Raw genomic sequence first — 15,855 nt, forward strand, 5'->3', positions numbered from 1 at the left:
AATGAAAAAAAGGTTATTTTACTTTGCTGTATGGATACAGGCTTCAACATTTCAAAAATGCATTTTCTTGAAAGAAAACTGAACAGCAGAGTGTGCATGAGACATTGCCTCTCAATTATGTTATGTTTATAAAATGATAGCATGGTTTTGCTTTCAAAGTCTGTAATGATTTTTTTCAACAGCTAGAGATATAATTTATATGCTATACAATTCATCCTGTCACCAGTAAACTTTAATCCATAACATTAATATTATGTCCCAGGCAATAAATACACATTGTTTAATTTGATCTTCACCAAAATCCTTAAGGTAGGTATTACTATCTCCATTTTTATGATCGAAATAAGTTAAATACTTTGCAGATAGGTTGAGTTGAGGTTTGAACTCATATTCATATTACTCCAGTATTCTTCCCATGTCCTGTTGCCTGCCTTTGGAAAATTACTTTGCTCTCTTTGAGAGATTGGCTGGAAAAGAGAGAAAATGTGACACTTTCATGGTATTCACAGTTAAAGAAACTCTAATTTTTTAACCTGTCAAAAGAAAAATAAATAAGAAAAAGCACTAACTGGAATGTTTTCAGACTCTCAAATCAAGGATGACAGGATAATGGAAAATAATATTATTATGAAGAAATAAGCAATCATAATGCTGATATACACAAGTCTTAATACCAATATATACTACTTTAATTTGAAAGGGTCCAGTATTTTTACTAGCATAATTACACCCATCTTTACTGCATTCCCACCAAATAAATTCATGCAGACATTAAAAAGAAGTAAACAAAGATCATGCAGGAATTCTTATCCATCTTTTAGACTTCTCATATCATTTACGTTATCTTAAAGTAAAATCGTTGTCATGGTGTACATCATCATGCTTAGAAATACCTAGTTTTGCCACAATTTTTATTAAACAGAGATTTAGGGTTTTTTTTAGATGTTAGGTAGCACTGTGCTAGCCACCACGTGTAGCGAGATTAAAAAAAAAAAAAGAAAGATGGATTCAGCGTAGCCCAGTTTATATTTCAGTTAGGGATTTCATTAAGTAATGAGTGTGCTTTGGAACTTGGGCTATAAGCTTGTCTCTCTACTTTGTAACGTTGGCGTTTTATTTTTGAGAGACTCAATTTCCCCATTTGTAATAACTGGTTTCAAATAAAATCTGATATTATATAGTTTCGGGTAACGCACCAAGGGAAGTTGTGGCTAATAAAATGTTACTTTATGACATCCAGGAGAGAAGGTTTCTTGCAAGTTTTTTTCTTTTGGTACCTCGCATTATTCCATACAAATTTTATACCATGTTCACAGAGAAACTAGAACTTGTTTTTCACTGCATCTTTAGCTGGCTGGGTGTGTCTGGGGAGGCGTCACAAAGAGCCTATAAAAGCTCTCCACCTACAGCAGGAGCGCAGGAAGCAACCCAGGAAGGGCTTTGCGGCAAAGCGTTCTGTTTCGGCTTGTTCTTTGTTCGGGCCAAACGGAGCTTGGGTTCTGTGACTAGCAACGAAAAGGCTAGTCACGGAGCTGTTAAAATTTCTGCTATATCTTAGCCGTCCCCACACCCCCAACCCCACCGTACCCTTCCCTCGAGCATGAGTGAATGCGCAAATATGGTTTTTCAGGCGCCTGTGGGAAAGAGGGAGGAAAAGGCAAAAGTCGGGGACGCACGAGGCGGTAGCACCTCTCAAGCGAGAGAGGACTGAGGATCCACAGAGAACAGTTAAAACCAGGTGGTCCCGGGACCGGAGGAGGCCAAGGCGAGATGCTGGACGAGTGGGGACCGGTGGGGGGCAGCAGACCACGGCAGTGCACTCAGTCCTCCCCAGGGCCAAAGCTAGTGCCCAGGCGCAACCCCCCCACTTACGTCTCCTTTGGTTTCGACCCGCCGACTGGGAGGGGCCACGAAACGCCGTTCCCACAATGCTCTGGGGCGTGCCGCCGCCGCCGTCGCTGCCGCCTCCGCTACCGCTAGTGGAAGAAGATGGCGGAAGGAGGAGCGGCGGATCTGGACATCCAGCGCTCTGACATCGCGGCGCTGCTCAAAACCTCGCTCCGGAAAGGGGACACCTGGTGAGGGAAAGGGGTTTAGGTGGCCGCGGTTGCCGGAGGATGGTGGAGAACTGGGCGGGAGCTGCGGGCTGGTGTCTTTCGCTGGTGACAGGTGCGGGCAGGTCCGGCGACGACCGCCCCGGGCAGCGGGATTTTGGCCACTCCGGAAATGTTGGAGCAAAGATTGGACCCGAGATGAGGGCCAGGGTTCGTGGCCGGTCGGGACAGGCTGGGAGGCTTGTGGAGAGCGGCGGCGGCGACTCGCATAGTTCTTTTCGTCTTCCTTCCTCCCATAGTGCCGCTCCCACCTCAGGCCTTCCCGAACGTTAGGTTACAGTCGTTCTGCGTGAATTTCTTAATGTTTGACAGGTCGTGGTCCCGCGGCTTATCACTATCTCACCCGGTTTACTTCTCCAGTCATTTCCTTTCCCGGCATTGTCGGCATCCAAGTTCCCTATTATTCTGATTCTTGTATTTTTCCGGGAGGAAGGCTGCAGGATGTTTGTGGTTTGTACTGCACAGGTGGCGTGTGTCAGGGAGCCACTTAAGAGAAGGAAACCTTAGTTCCTTGTCAGAAGGAGGGAGAGGAAGGAGTAGAGAACCTTAGGCTTATGAGAAATACCACGTGGTCTTGTGCTTTAGTAGAGGCTTGGTAGAAACCGGCAGCGTTTCTTAGAAGTGCCCGCCTTCCCTCATGTTTGAAGGATAACGTAGGCCTGCAAGAAGTCGATAAGTCCACATGAGGCTTAAGTCACTTGCTGATATACAAACTTATAAAATACCAAAGGGTATATTTAATATATTGATATGGAGATTTTAATACTCATTGGCCATATCAAGTGGTATCCAGAATAACTTCAATATATGAATGAGTAACATAAAGTGCCATGTTTATTAGGAAAGATAATGTGCCTCTTTATTGTAATAAACATTATTTTTACTTCCCATAGTCAGCATAACAGTGGTATGTAATTTACAGTGTTTTTTCCTGTACTCCAGTATGAGTGAGTGGAAGGAGCATAAGATTTAGACCTGAATTAAGTCACCACTTTCACCACTTAACTTGCAGTATGATTTTGAGGAAAGTTAATTTAAATCATTGTACTTTAGTCTCTTCATCTATGAAATGGACAAGAATAATGTCATTATAGGGGTTTTATCTTGATTCACTGAAGTATTGTAAGAGATTTTCTGTTTGTGAGATAACGTTAAATTTGAGCTACCTTCTTATAACTGCCATTTGCTTCTGATAAAATGCCGTGGTGTTAGGATCATTTTTATGTAAGCTAATAGATGGCAGACTTGGGACTTGAATTTAAGTACTTTGATCTAAGTCGTACTTTTTTTTTTTACTTTGTTAGGCTACATACTATGTTTATATGGTAATCTCTAGGAGTGTAAACATATACTTGTTGTATTACAGCAAAAAATGTGAACGATCTAATAATTGTTATTGTTCGTATTGGAGTGTTCCTAAGATGTTTATTACTGTGGAGAATTTGGACATTTCCTAGGACACTGATGTTTACTTTGGCCTTTGGATTGTTAAAGATGAAATCAGTCCTTTCTTCCTATTGTTTGTTAAAGAACACTTAAAAATTGTTAATTCACCTAGCCTATTACCACTTCATAAAAGATAATTGTGGATTTCTATAACAGAAATCTTTAAGTTAAAATATGTATGTTATTTATATGAATATTCTCTTTAATGTTATATTTTTGGTATAATGAATAATACTTGGTATTGTTGACACTACTGAGTGATAGGAGCAATATATTTATTGCGGGCATTAAACTTTGGTATTTTTCCAATGAAAGTATTTTTGTTTTTTGACAAGGTTACTGTAAATAATTTTAAAGAATAAATACAGGAAGTCCATAAATTTGAGTCATTTCAGTACTTTGATTTTAAAGAAGAAGAGACTGAAGCCCAGATATTTAGGTAACACCAGAATTTTCATCCTCACATTGATTTTCCTGCTTATTTTAAGGAAAAAAAAAAATGTAGGAGCAAGATGGTTCTGAGGAGTTGCAGAGACCAGTTTACTTTCAGTTAGCAGAAGAAACCTGTCAAAAAAGGAAATAACGTAGAGCCAGTTCACTTTCAGTTAGCAGAAGAAACCTGTCTAAAAAGGAAATAATGTAGAGCAAAAAGTTTTATTTAGAGTTTTAAAGAGAATAATTTGATAAGTACAAATTTGATAATATTCGCAAGTATAGAACTGGTAAAGATATTTAATAGTTTAGTTACTTGGGCTCATGTTTTTTGAACTCATTAAAAATTAGTTTTTAATTCATTAAAAAGTTATTTCTCTTTTTAACTATTTTTTTTTAATCTTTGGATTAGTCATTTATGGATATTTGGGTAAATTCTGTTTTTTGGCTTAAATGGGCCATATGCAAACAGAACATTGTCTTGGTATATGTTTAAAACCATTTTGGAAAGACTGATTGGACTATTACAAAATGGTAGTTTACCATAAGTTATTCTTGAAAGTTTAGTACTGATGTTTGATGTTGTAGTCACATGTATTAAAATGACTAAATTTCATTAATTATATTGTGAGCACTTTGCAGATAAGGACTATCTTGTAGTTGTCTGGTAACTAAAGGTAAAGATTTGATTTGGCATGGATGCTAGCTTTTCTGTTTATTTGTAAATAATGAATAATTTTTATCTGCAAACTGACTTTCTAGAGATGAAAATAAGTCTGAGATGAGGAAGAACAAACTTTATGATATGTTTGGTACTAGACTTTATACTGACAAAAGGTCAAAATTGATGCAAGAGAGTTATATCTCTTAAAAAGGTGAAGTATGAAAGTAACACTGATCTACACTAGAAAGAGTAAAGCACTAGTCTCATAATGCTGTTTCTTGATCTGTGTTTCAGCTCCAAGGAGAGATTCAGAAAACCATGAACAAGATTGTTAGAATTTAGGAACTATAAGAAAAGGATAAAGGAACTAGAATTGTTTAGCTTAGGATGAATGAGAGATAACTTAATCTTCAAATACATGGTGGTTTCTCCTGATGAGACAAAAGGAAAATTTGTTTAAAGTACATTACATGTAAGTATATTAGGGATGGAGGAACCTTGTTAAGGGGGTGGTAATTAAATGAGTTATAGACAAGTTGTGGTTTATGGAATACTTTCTTTGGAGATTTCTTTTAAAATAGTCCTATTATGAGGAAATAAACTAAACTACAAATCATCAAAACCTCTGCTTTATTTCCTCATTTTTATTGTTTCATTCATTTGCCAAATGTTTTCATTAATTTTTAAGTGCGAGTATGTTCAATAGTAACACATAGCCAACTTCACAAATTAAATTTTACATATCTTTTTTTTTTTATAAACCCTCGTGACTCAATAGGTTTAAGGTAACTTTGGAGAGTAACTTAATTTGTATTTAGAGTCATTTAAATGTGTATGGTATTTTTGTTCCAATAAATTGCCAAGCAATAGTCTATCAGATCAATGAGTTTTTTTTCAATAGGAGACATCGATTTCAGTTTTAGAGCTTTCCTTCCACACCTGCTCTTTAACTTAGAAATCTTTGAGGCTTTATTTTATATAGTCCCTTATGTTTGTACAACTTTCATTCACACTAACAGAGAATAACCTTATAATCACAAATCAGTTAATAATGTAAAGGGACAATGTTAATCAATATGAACTCCAAATTGTTTAGTATGTTTCCTAAAGAAAATTTTATATTACTATTACTGTTAAAATTAATTTTAGTTATGCCAAAGTGTTTACCACTAACATATAATTATATCATTTTCAGGAACTGAAACCAGAAAGCAAAACTACTTTTTTGGGGTTGGCAAATTGGTACAAATAAGGACAGAAGTAGTGACATTAAAGCATATTTTCACATTTTAATTACTTAAAATCTAGAAAAGCATTTTTTTTTCCTAATTTAAGCTTTTTAATATGTTTTTTAAATCACTTCCGAGTTGTTAGTAAATCCAAAATTAGTGTACATTGTTTAGCCAAGATGATTAAGAGCTTTAGTCAGTGATTTTATTTGTCTGTTTAGTGACATTCAGGCTTTACTTTTTTCTAAATCATATCATTTTTCCCATTAACACATATAAGGTGTTAAATAAATGGTCTTTTTACCAAATAGTTTTGTGACAGCTATTATATATATGCACATATATATATAATAAAAAAAAGACCTATAATGTTACATTTAAAAACATTGTGCTCGGGTGCTATTTTAAGTACTTACATATGTTAACTTATTATCACCACAATTTTAGGGCACTAGAATGTTATAATTCACACTTAACAGAATAGGAATCCTAGGCTTACAGAAGTGTTCACACCATAGTATATCCGGGATTTGAACCCAGGTAGTCTGGGATTTTAATTCAGGCCCCAAAATCACTGTACTACACAGCCTTTTATTTTAAAGATGCATTTTAAAATGTAGTTTCACTTTAAAAAGAAAAAAATTGACATTTTAAAAATCTTTAAATGGAGTTTATTTTATTTTAGTAGCACAATTCTACCATTTTATCCCCCACTTGTTTCTTGTGACTTTTTAGATATGATAGAATGTGTAAAAAATCTTAATAACTTGTTTCTGGAAATTAAAATGTTTAAAAATTAATAGGTAACTAACCGAAGATGTATTTTGATCCAAAAATACATTAAACAAAAGAAACTTAAGTCATTTATTATTGAGATTTTGGATTTTGTTTATTAGTAATCATAAACTTTTGTTAAAGGCCAAATGGCTCCTTCTCATATAGTTTTATAGAAATAACACATCAAGCAGATAGTAAGAGCTTGTAGGATATTTTGTTTTAGTACTTTACCTGTATTTTTAAAATGCTAGGTTACAGTAAGCCACAATTACATAAGCCTCTCTTCATGAATTCATAGGAACAACCCAGCCCAGAAAATGTAAACATGATTGGTATGTTATGTTCCATGTTTACCAACTGATTCTTTTTTTCAGAAATAACTTTTTTAGTAAAATTGCAGTCTAAAGACATTTGAATTAAGACAGTGGAAAATACATAATTGTCTCGATACCTTTATAACACTTCCTGAAAGCTAACCGTTCAAGTTGCATCACTGCTAATGGAACAATCAGTTTTTCAGTCTTAGTCATTAGATATATCCATTTTATTACATGAATTTAGAGTTATTTTTCTTTATTTTGAGAATCACTTTATTAATGTCATGATTTTCATAAAAGTAAATTGAAATATCAGGTATTATTGGCAGGGAGATAGAGGAAGGTTGAGAAATATGTTTGCATACATTATCTGTTTTGATCCTCAAAGTAAGGATTAAAATATGTATGTATGTTCCTTTCTTATATATAAGGAATCTTAAATCAGTTTTGTATGTGGTTTGCAAGTGATAATACCACTACTAGTAAACATTTATTGATTGCTTACTCTGTGCCAGCCACTATTCTAAATGCTTTACTTATGCATCCTTTAAAATAAGTGCTCTTATTCACTTCTTGTTATAGACATTTGATGATTTCAGAACTAGTTTAAGTACCTGGTTTATAGTTTAAAATACTAGATATATCAATATTTTCTTAGTATTAAAAATGTTTTATGCTATCACTAATCAAACATAACTCAAATAATATTTCATTAAGTCATTAAACTATTAAACTATTCCTTTGTCCCCATATAGAATTTTTCAACAGTTGCTAGTTTTTTTTCTTCCTTGAGTAATGTCATTTCAGTTTATATCTTTAGTTATTTCTCAGTTACCAATGTAGTTCACACTCTGTTTCTCACATTTATGCCTTTGAAGTCATTTCTCCAGATTCTTTCTCCATATAGTCTTTAAAGAAGAGAGTGGAGTTAGTGTTTTGGATACAGATTAAAATGATGTATCTGAGGGGACAATCAAAAATGGCTCCTCATAAAGGAGTAAAGAAAGTCATATGGTAATAAAAGATAGAAAACTTCTGTGGGATTAGCCTTATGTCATTATGTGTAGAACTCTTACTGCTTCCATCAGTAAGATTCTTCATGGTTTCCTTACAGCTCTCCAAAAGGAAAAGAATGGTAATGAGTACTTTTTCTTCTCCATGAGGAGGAGACTTAAGAATGCTAACTCTTCCTTCCACTAATGGATAATTTTTTACTGTTAAGGTAAATTGTTTAGCAGAAGTAGCTGTAGAAAGGACTTCATTTGTCAAAGAAGTCAAAGGCTCTCACAAGCAAGTCCAAGAGTGGCTCTGAGGGCAGCCTATTCCAAGTTTTAGAGTCAGGTAAATTAAAACCTGGGAGCATTAGAGACAAAATTACTTGAGCGAAAAGAGCATCAAATTCCTTTAGTAAAAAACAAAAAGATTAAGAATGATATGGGGAATTGTACACCTGAAACTTACTGGATTTCGTTAACCAATAGCACCATTATAAAAATAATAATAAATAAATAAAAAGAGAAAAAGAATGAAAAGGGTGAAAATGATTGTGGTAAAAGAGACCTGGTAATTTGTATTGCTTTATATTATTTAACAATATGCTTTAACAGCTTGACAAAGTATAACCGTTTAATCAAGAGATTTATCTTTGATATAGATGGAAAATTTATATTCATAAATTTGAATGGATTTTAAGCTAAAGAAACGTTTGATTGTCAGGAGAGGTATAGCTAAGTAGTTATATGTACCATGTAGTTTTGGCTATGGTTACCACTCATTTACTATGTTAAGAGCTTTTGACATGTAAGAAGTTAGTGAGTATTCTCATTTTACAGTTACAGAAACTGGGGTACAGAGTTAAGTAAGTGCACATGGGCATGTATTCAGTCAGTAGTAGAGCAAAGATTCTAACTTAGGCAGTCAACTCTAAAAGCTTGCATTTTAAACTACTGACTGCCTGTGAGTGGTAGAGTGATAGCCACATTATGGAAACAGCTTTTGGAGAAACAAATACTTGGAAGTATTAAAATCAAGAAGTGACAGCTTTGTCACATTAGTAAAACACCATGTTCATCTGCTATCCATATGAGGAACCTATAGAAGTTTCTGGGTCTCCTAGGTTTAGCATTCTTGTCTTAGCAGTCTCATTTCTATCTAATATAGCTCTGCTTTGATACAAATGGTGGTTGCCATTTCCTGGAAATTATTTTCTTATTCCTGAATTACAGGGCTTTACACATCATTCATATTATTTCAAGTACATTTTACTATTCCTGACTTTCACTTACTTCAAAACGTAACTCAAAACCAGTCTCTGTAAAATCATTCCTAATAATCCCATCCAGATCTATGATCCTTCCACTCCTTCTCCCCGCCTTAAAATACAACAACTTTATTGTGATATAATTCACATATCATACAATTCACCCACTTAATGTGTACAATTCATTGGGTTTAGGTATATTCACGGAGTCGTGCAACCATCATTGAAATCAGCTTTGGAATATTTTTATCATCCCTAAAAGAAACCCCATACCTATTAATCCTCCAATTTCTCCCCACCTTCCCCTGTTCTAGACAGCTATTGATCTACTTTCTGTTTCATAGATTTGCCTATTCTGGGTATTTCATATACATGGAATCATAGTACATGTGGTTTTTGTGTCTGGCTTCATGCACTCAACATAGTGTTTTTTAGGTTCATCCATATTGTAGTATACATCAATATTTCACTTTTTATTGCCAAGTTATATTACATTGTACAGACATAACTCATTGAATTTATTCATAATTAGTTGTGGACATGAATTGTTTATACTTTTTAGCTGTTACGAATAAACCTGCTGTGAACATTTGTGTGCAAGTTTTTGTGTGGACATAAGTTTTCATTTCTCTTGGGTGTATACCTAGGGATGGAATTGCTGGATCCCTATGTTTTATTTTTTGAGGAGTTGATAAACCCTTTTCCAAAGCAGCAGCACCATTTTATGTTGCCACCAGCAGTGCATTAGGGTTCTGATTTCTCCACATTCTTGTCAGCATTTGTTATTGTCTCTTTTTTTCATTATAGCCATCTTAGTGGATGTGAAGTAGTATCTCGTTGTTTTGATTTGCATTTCCCTAATGGCTAATGATGTTGCACATCTTTTCATATATGCTTATTGGCCATTTGTTTATCATCTTTGGCAAAATGTCTGTCTAGATCCTTTGCCAGTTTTTTAATTTTGTTATTTCTCTTTATTGAGTTTTAAGAGTTCTTTATGTATTTTAGATACAGGTTCATTATCCAATAGATAATTTGCAAAATCTCCTCTGATTCTGTGAGTTTTCTTTCCATTTTCACAACCTTACTAGTCTACTTTCTTGAGTTCCTTATTTGTCTCTTAGTTTAGATGTAAAAAGAGGTCATAAAAACGAGTTATGCTAACTGATGAATTTAATGTACAGAGCAGAAAATAGTTGGAAATTGTTGAAATCTAAAACTTAAGATATAAAGGGATGATTAACCAAGCCTTTTGTTTATTTAAAAGAACTTCATAGTTTTCTTTGGTTAAGTTTTACTGCAACAGTGACATTCTGAGTTTTAGTTTGTGATACTTAAAAAAAATTCAGTGAAATATCTGGTTTATAACGATTTAAACTACTAGATATTATCAATATCTCCTTTAGTATTAAAAATGGTTTATGCAATTGGTATTTAATGTAATTTAAATAGTATTTCATTAAATGAGAGGATTAATCATAGAGCAGATTAACATCCAGAATTGTTTATGCTATTAATTTTGTATGAGATAGTTATGCATATTGTTCTGAGATTAAGTGTGGTACGTTGGATTAGGCTGCGATTTTTGTGTATTTTCTTAGTTGTAAAAGAATGACTCTTACGTCTACTTTGCAGAGAAAAAGGTTGGATTAAAAAAAATAACATTGTATTTATGTCAGTATTAGGCAATTAAGCAGAAACTGCTTATCTGAAAGTTGTCAGCATAAACATACACTAATCAAAAGAAAAAAAAGGAACTATGCATTTACATTCACTAGCACTCTGGTTTCCTAAATGCTATTGGGTTTTCCTCATTTCCCTGGTAGAACTATTTATGAATCATTTATTGGCCCCTATGTATTTTTCTTAAATTTTCTTCTAGTGTGTGTACAAATGCTAAACAACTTTTGAAACTCCTATCTTTTCCCTGCCCTCAGCACAAAAAAAGAAAAAAAGAAAGAAAAGGAAATAAAAAGAAAATCTCGTCTTTTTAGTACTTAATGTAGCTTTTCTGTATTTGAAGACTGTCTTAAAATTAACTCAGATTTATTTGGGGTACTAAAATTAACTCAGCCTCTTGAGCCATTGAAAATTTATTCTTTATAGACCACAATACAAATTATCTTTCTTGATGCCTTCAGAATATTTAGCACCATACAATTTAGACTTTTTAAAGTATTCATAACGTAATTTTATGTAAGTTTTTGACTTATTAATCATTTCACATGTATTTGATCCTCTCAGGAATCCTGTGAAATATCCCAGTGGCCTTCAGGAAATGTAAAATCAGATCATATCTCTTCCCTTCTAAAACGCTTTCAATGGTTTTTCATTGTGTTTAGGATAAAATCCTTATCATTACCTTAAAGGCACAGCATAGTATTTTTCTCCCACCCACCATGTACTTCTCCAGCCTTATCTAGCATTCCTCCTCCCCTTGTCTTAAACTCCAAAAGCATTTAGTAAGTTCCTCCAATTTACCAAACTAGTAAGTTCCTCCAATTTACCAAACTCCCTACATTGTTCTGGCCCTAGCACAGGCTTATAGTTTTATTTTCATACTTTTCTTGAAATTACTTTTATTCATATGCCAAAATGTTACTTTTTTTAAGGAGGTTTTCCTTTATTCATAGCTCTTTGTACTTTTCGTTCATGGCACTTACCACACTATTTTACTACATATCTTAATTACATACTCTTTTTACTGGGCTCTGAATTCCATGAACATAGGGACTTTGCCTATTTTGCTAACCACCTGTTCTTATGGGATAACATATACATAGTACACCTCCAATAAATATATTTTGAATGAATGAATTTCTTTTTCTAAGATGAGCATTCCAAAGGTTTTAGTGCTGAGTAACTAAGACCTCACAGCAAGTAATGTCAGAAAAAGAATTTTGGTCTAGTATTTTTTTCTACAGTAAGTTTAGAATTCATAGCTACTCATCTGATTTCAGCAGGTAAGAAAATTTATAAGCAAAAATCATCATGAATAATTGAGGTTGGATATGGAAAAATTTCATCCACAATGTATTGTTTACCATAACTCTAGAAAAACTTTTAAAAGATAGTGTTTATTTTTTTGTATAGTCTTAATTGAGGTGAAAACATGACTCATGTTGGCATAGAGTGGACACTTAGGCTTTACTACTAAGTTACTGATAGGCAAAAATTTAATATTTTCAAAGATTCCCGACTTTGAAAATACTTATTTTCTTTGTAAGTAAAATGGATAAAAATTGCTAGACTGTGCCTTTTTAAGTATTTTAATTCTTATTTATTATTTGATAATAACATTATGATATCCTTCTACTTTATAAAGAGAACCAGGGAATATGATGTATGATTTCACTAGGTATCTTACATATTTAGGTCTTTGTTAAATAAAAGAGATTTAAAATTAAGTTTAATATAGTAGAGCATTGAACTTTAGAGTCTGAAAACTAGAGAGTACATACTGAAAACAAACCCTGCATACTCAGTAGTAGTGTGTGATCTTGGTAAGTTACATAACCTGTCTGAGTGTTGGTTTCCCCATTAGCTAAATAAAGAAAAAGATGGCAAAAGTTACTATAATGATAAACTAAGGTGAAAAAACTTTCTACAAAAAAAAAACTTTAAATATAAAGCATTTATATTCTGTTATGTGAATTAGGATTTTAAACAGAGAAGTGACATGATCATATTTGTGTTTTTAAAATGGCTATGGCAGCAGAATGGAGGATAAATTGGAAGCAAGCACACTTAAAGCACAAACAGTTGAGCAGCTATTACTGTAATCTGTGGCATGAAAAAATGATGGAGAATGGGAAGTACAGAACTAAGGTACTTTTCTGAGAATGAAGTGGAGAAGTACAGATTTGGTTACTAGATGTTATGGGGTGAAGGAGTAATATAAGATAATCTGGTTTTTGGCTTGGGAAGTTAAATTACTGATGACATTTATTAAAGGAATACTAGGGAAGGAGTACATTTGAAGGTGAGATGATTGATGACTCGAGGTTGAAATGTCTGATAAATCCAAGTTGACATGGACTAGTAGGAATTGGAAATATGGCTCAAGAACTTGGGAACTGGCCCTGGGATACAGATTTTGGAATCAGTGGTCTGAATTACAATATCGTTGGAAAGGATGAACAGTAGAAGAAGAAATTAGATAACAGCTCTGTGGAATACTAACATTTAAGCAGAGGAAGAAAAGATTGTAAAAAAAAAAAAGAATCAGAGTTTAGCTTTAAAAAGGAATGATAAAGTACATAAAGTCATGGATCATTTGGGTTTGTTAGAGTGGTCATTGGTGACTTTGTGAGGACCCTTATGAGGGCCCATTGGGGTAGGAAGACCTGTTTGCCGGTTGAAGAATAAGTGAGACTTGAAGAAGGATAAGCTTGGCTGCAAAGACACATCAGAAAAATGGGAGTGGATAGAGGAGGAAATAAGTATGTGAAATGGGAAGTGGTTTGGGAGAAAAGGAGGAAAGAATTGTCCCTTTTAATAAGCTGAGTGGAGAAAGAAAAAAGAGAGAAAGGATACAGAGAGAAACATAGAGACAGGGGCTATTAATGGAGTAAGTTTCCAAGGAGGCAGAAGGAAATTAAACCCGAAACACTGGAACAAAAATATTAGTCTTGGATTTAGGGAGGGTTATATCCTCCACTGATATATAAAGGTATCAAGTAAGATTAAGATGTGGAGCAAGAGTTGGACAGAAAGTTGAAGCTTCAGCCTTCTTCGAAAAGTAGGTAGTAGGGTTGTCTGTTTGACCTAATGAGTTAAAGTTAACGAGATTGGAAAAGATTTGAAATTATTATTGAAAAGAAAAGGCTGTAGACATACCGAAGGATTGCAGATCATCTTTGAAGAACTTGAGAAATTGAAGACCATAGATCTTTAATCTCCATGAGATTTTCCTTAATTTTTGAACACAGGTAATATTAACATTATGATGAAACTATTTTCATATTGATGTATTATTAGTGTGTGAGAATCATGGCATGAAGCACTCTCATCAAATTTTGTAATTCACTGAAACAGAAGGGAATAGTAGTAATTAACCCACAGCCAGAAGCCTCAACCATAAATAAAGAGATCTTGATCATATTTGGTACATATTCTTTATAGCTTTTTATACGGGGACACAGTCAGATGGCTCAGTGTTATTCAGAAATATTTCACCTTTAGTCTTGTCCATAAGATATAGTTTCCTTTGTGCAAGAAATTGAAATTAGTCTATCACAAAGCAGTTAATCACTACTCTAGAGCTATCTAGATGTTCTTACATTAATATTCAGATGAATTTATGTGGTTGCAAGTCTTTTATATATGTAATATTTGGTACTAAAGTTTGATCAGCTTAAAATCAGTAGATATGTCAATTTTAGGGATTTAGAGTGATTGTTTTGCTTATATTCCCAAATATCAAAAGCTGATCTACTTTCTGCACTTTGTTTTTCTTATGTCACCCAATTATTTTTACTTTTCTGGCTTACTTGCTGGTTGGTCTAGTTACTAAAAGGAAGTAATTTCTTGAAAATGAATACATTACTATATATCAATCATAATTTGATGTTAGAAACAGTCAAATAAATCATATTTTTCCAAAGAAAATTTTTCAAAGCTTGTGTAAATTTTTAATTAAAATCTAATGCAAACTCATCTGTTTGGAAGAGATAATATAAATTATAAATATGAGATAATATAAAATTACAAATTAAAAAATAGTAAAACTAAAACTATTCATTTTATTTTATTTTTAAATTATTCATTTTATACATTTTGCTGTATGTATTTTTTTTATACCAATTAGAAAAAACACAAAGTTGTATTATGGTTGTTTTTCTTATCTTCATGCTTGAAATTTCTTTTCATTTTTTGACTCTCACTTTATCAGTTTTGTTGGCCTCAACATTGTAGTCTATACATTTGACTACTTCATTTTAGTGCATATATATGAAGATGTGTATATAAACCATTCTATATTAAATAGAAAACATCATATTTAATGTAATACTTCAGGGGGACAGAAGAGTACGAAGAAAAATACAACAAAATGTGTATACTTCTTAGTTTAAGAAAACGAAACATTACAGATACAGTTGAATTTCATTGTATGTTTCCCTAATCCCACCCACCTTCCCTCTATAGCCAGAGGGCGTCACTGTCCTGAAACTGATTTTTATTATTTATACTTTTAATATACATGGGTCTGTAAATACTATGAATTATTTGTGGCCATGTTTTACAGTTTTCTGTGTCGCACTGTGTGCTTATCTATATCTTAGCATATTTGTATTATATTACATTATGCGTTTGCAGCTTTTTTGTTGTTCAACATTGTAGTTTTGAGATTTATCCATGTGAATGCGTGTAGTCGCATTTTTCATTTCAGTTTTTGTACAATATTTCTTGGTGTGAATAGTGGATATTAAGGTTTTCCCAGTTTTTATTCTTAGAAATTATACTGCAGTATGTACTTATAGTCGTATTATTGTAGATAAGTGCAAGAGTTTCTATAGAATAAAACTTAGTGGCGATACATGATTTTATGGTATACTCATCTTTAATAGATAGTGCCAAATTATTCTCCAAAGTGAGGGTTCTAGTTTACATTCCC

The 15,855-nt window shown here is 33.4% G+C and overlaps 1 protein-coding gene across 4 annotated transcripts in view; it reads left to right on the top strand.

Annotated features, from left to right (window-relative positions):
* The first annotated feature begins 1,921 nt into the window (after positions 1 to 1,921).
* The window catches only part of USP15 (ubiquitin specific peptidase 15), a 106,365-nt gene continuing 92,431 nt past the window's right edge, over positions 1,922 to 15,855 (top strand). The window contains exon 1 of one of the 4 annotated variants that reach the window (XM_039865873.1): positions 1,922 to 2,078. In XM_039865873.1, the coding sequence (XP_039721807.1) occupies positions 1,990 to 2,078 (89 nt within the window). In that variant the 5' untranslated portion in view covers positions 1,922 to 1,989. Of the gene's footprint in view, positions 2,079 to 4,940; positions 5,129 to 15,855 lie in introns of those variants that run through there. The other 3 variants (XM_039865869.1, XM_039865871.1, XM_039865870.1) reach the window with 3 other exon arrangements.

This window comes from Pteropus medius, unplaced genomic scaffold (genome assembly GCF_902729225.1).
Source record: "Pteropus medius unplaced genomic scaffold, Ma_sr-lr_union100, whole genome shotgun sequence".
Classification (NCBI taxonomy): Eukaryota; Metazoa; Chordata; class Mammalia; order Chiroptera; family Pteropodidae; genus Pteropus; species Pteropus medius.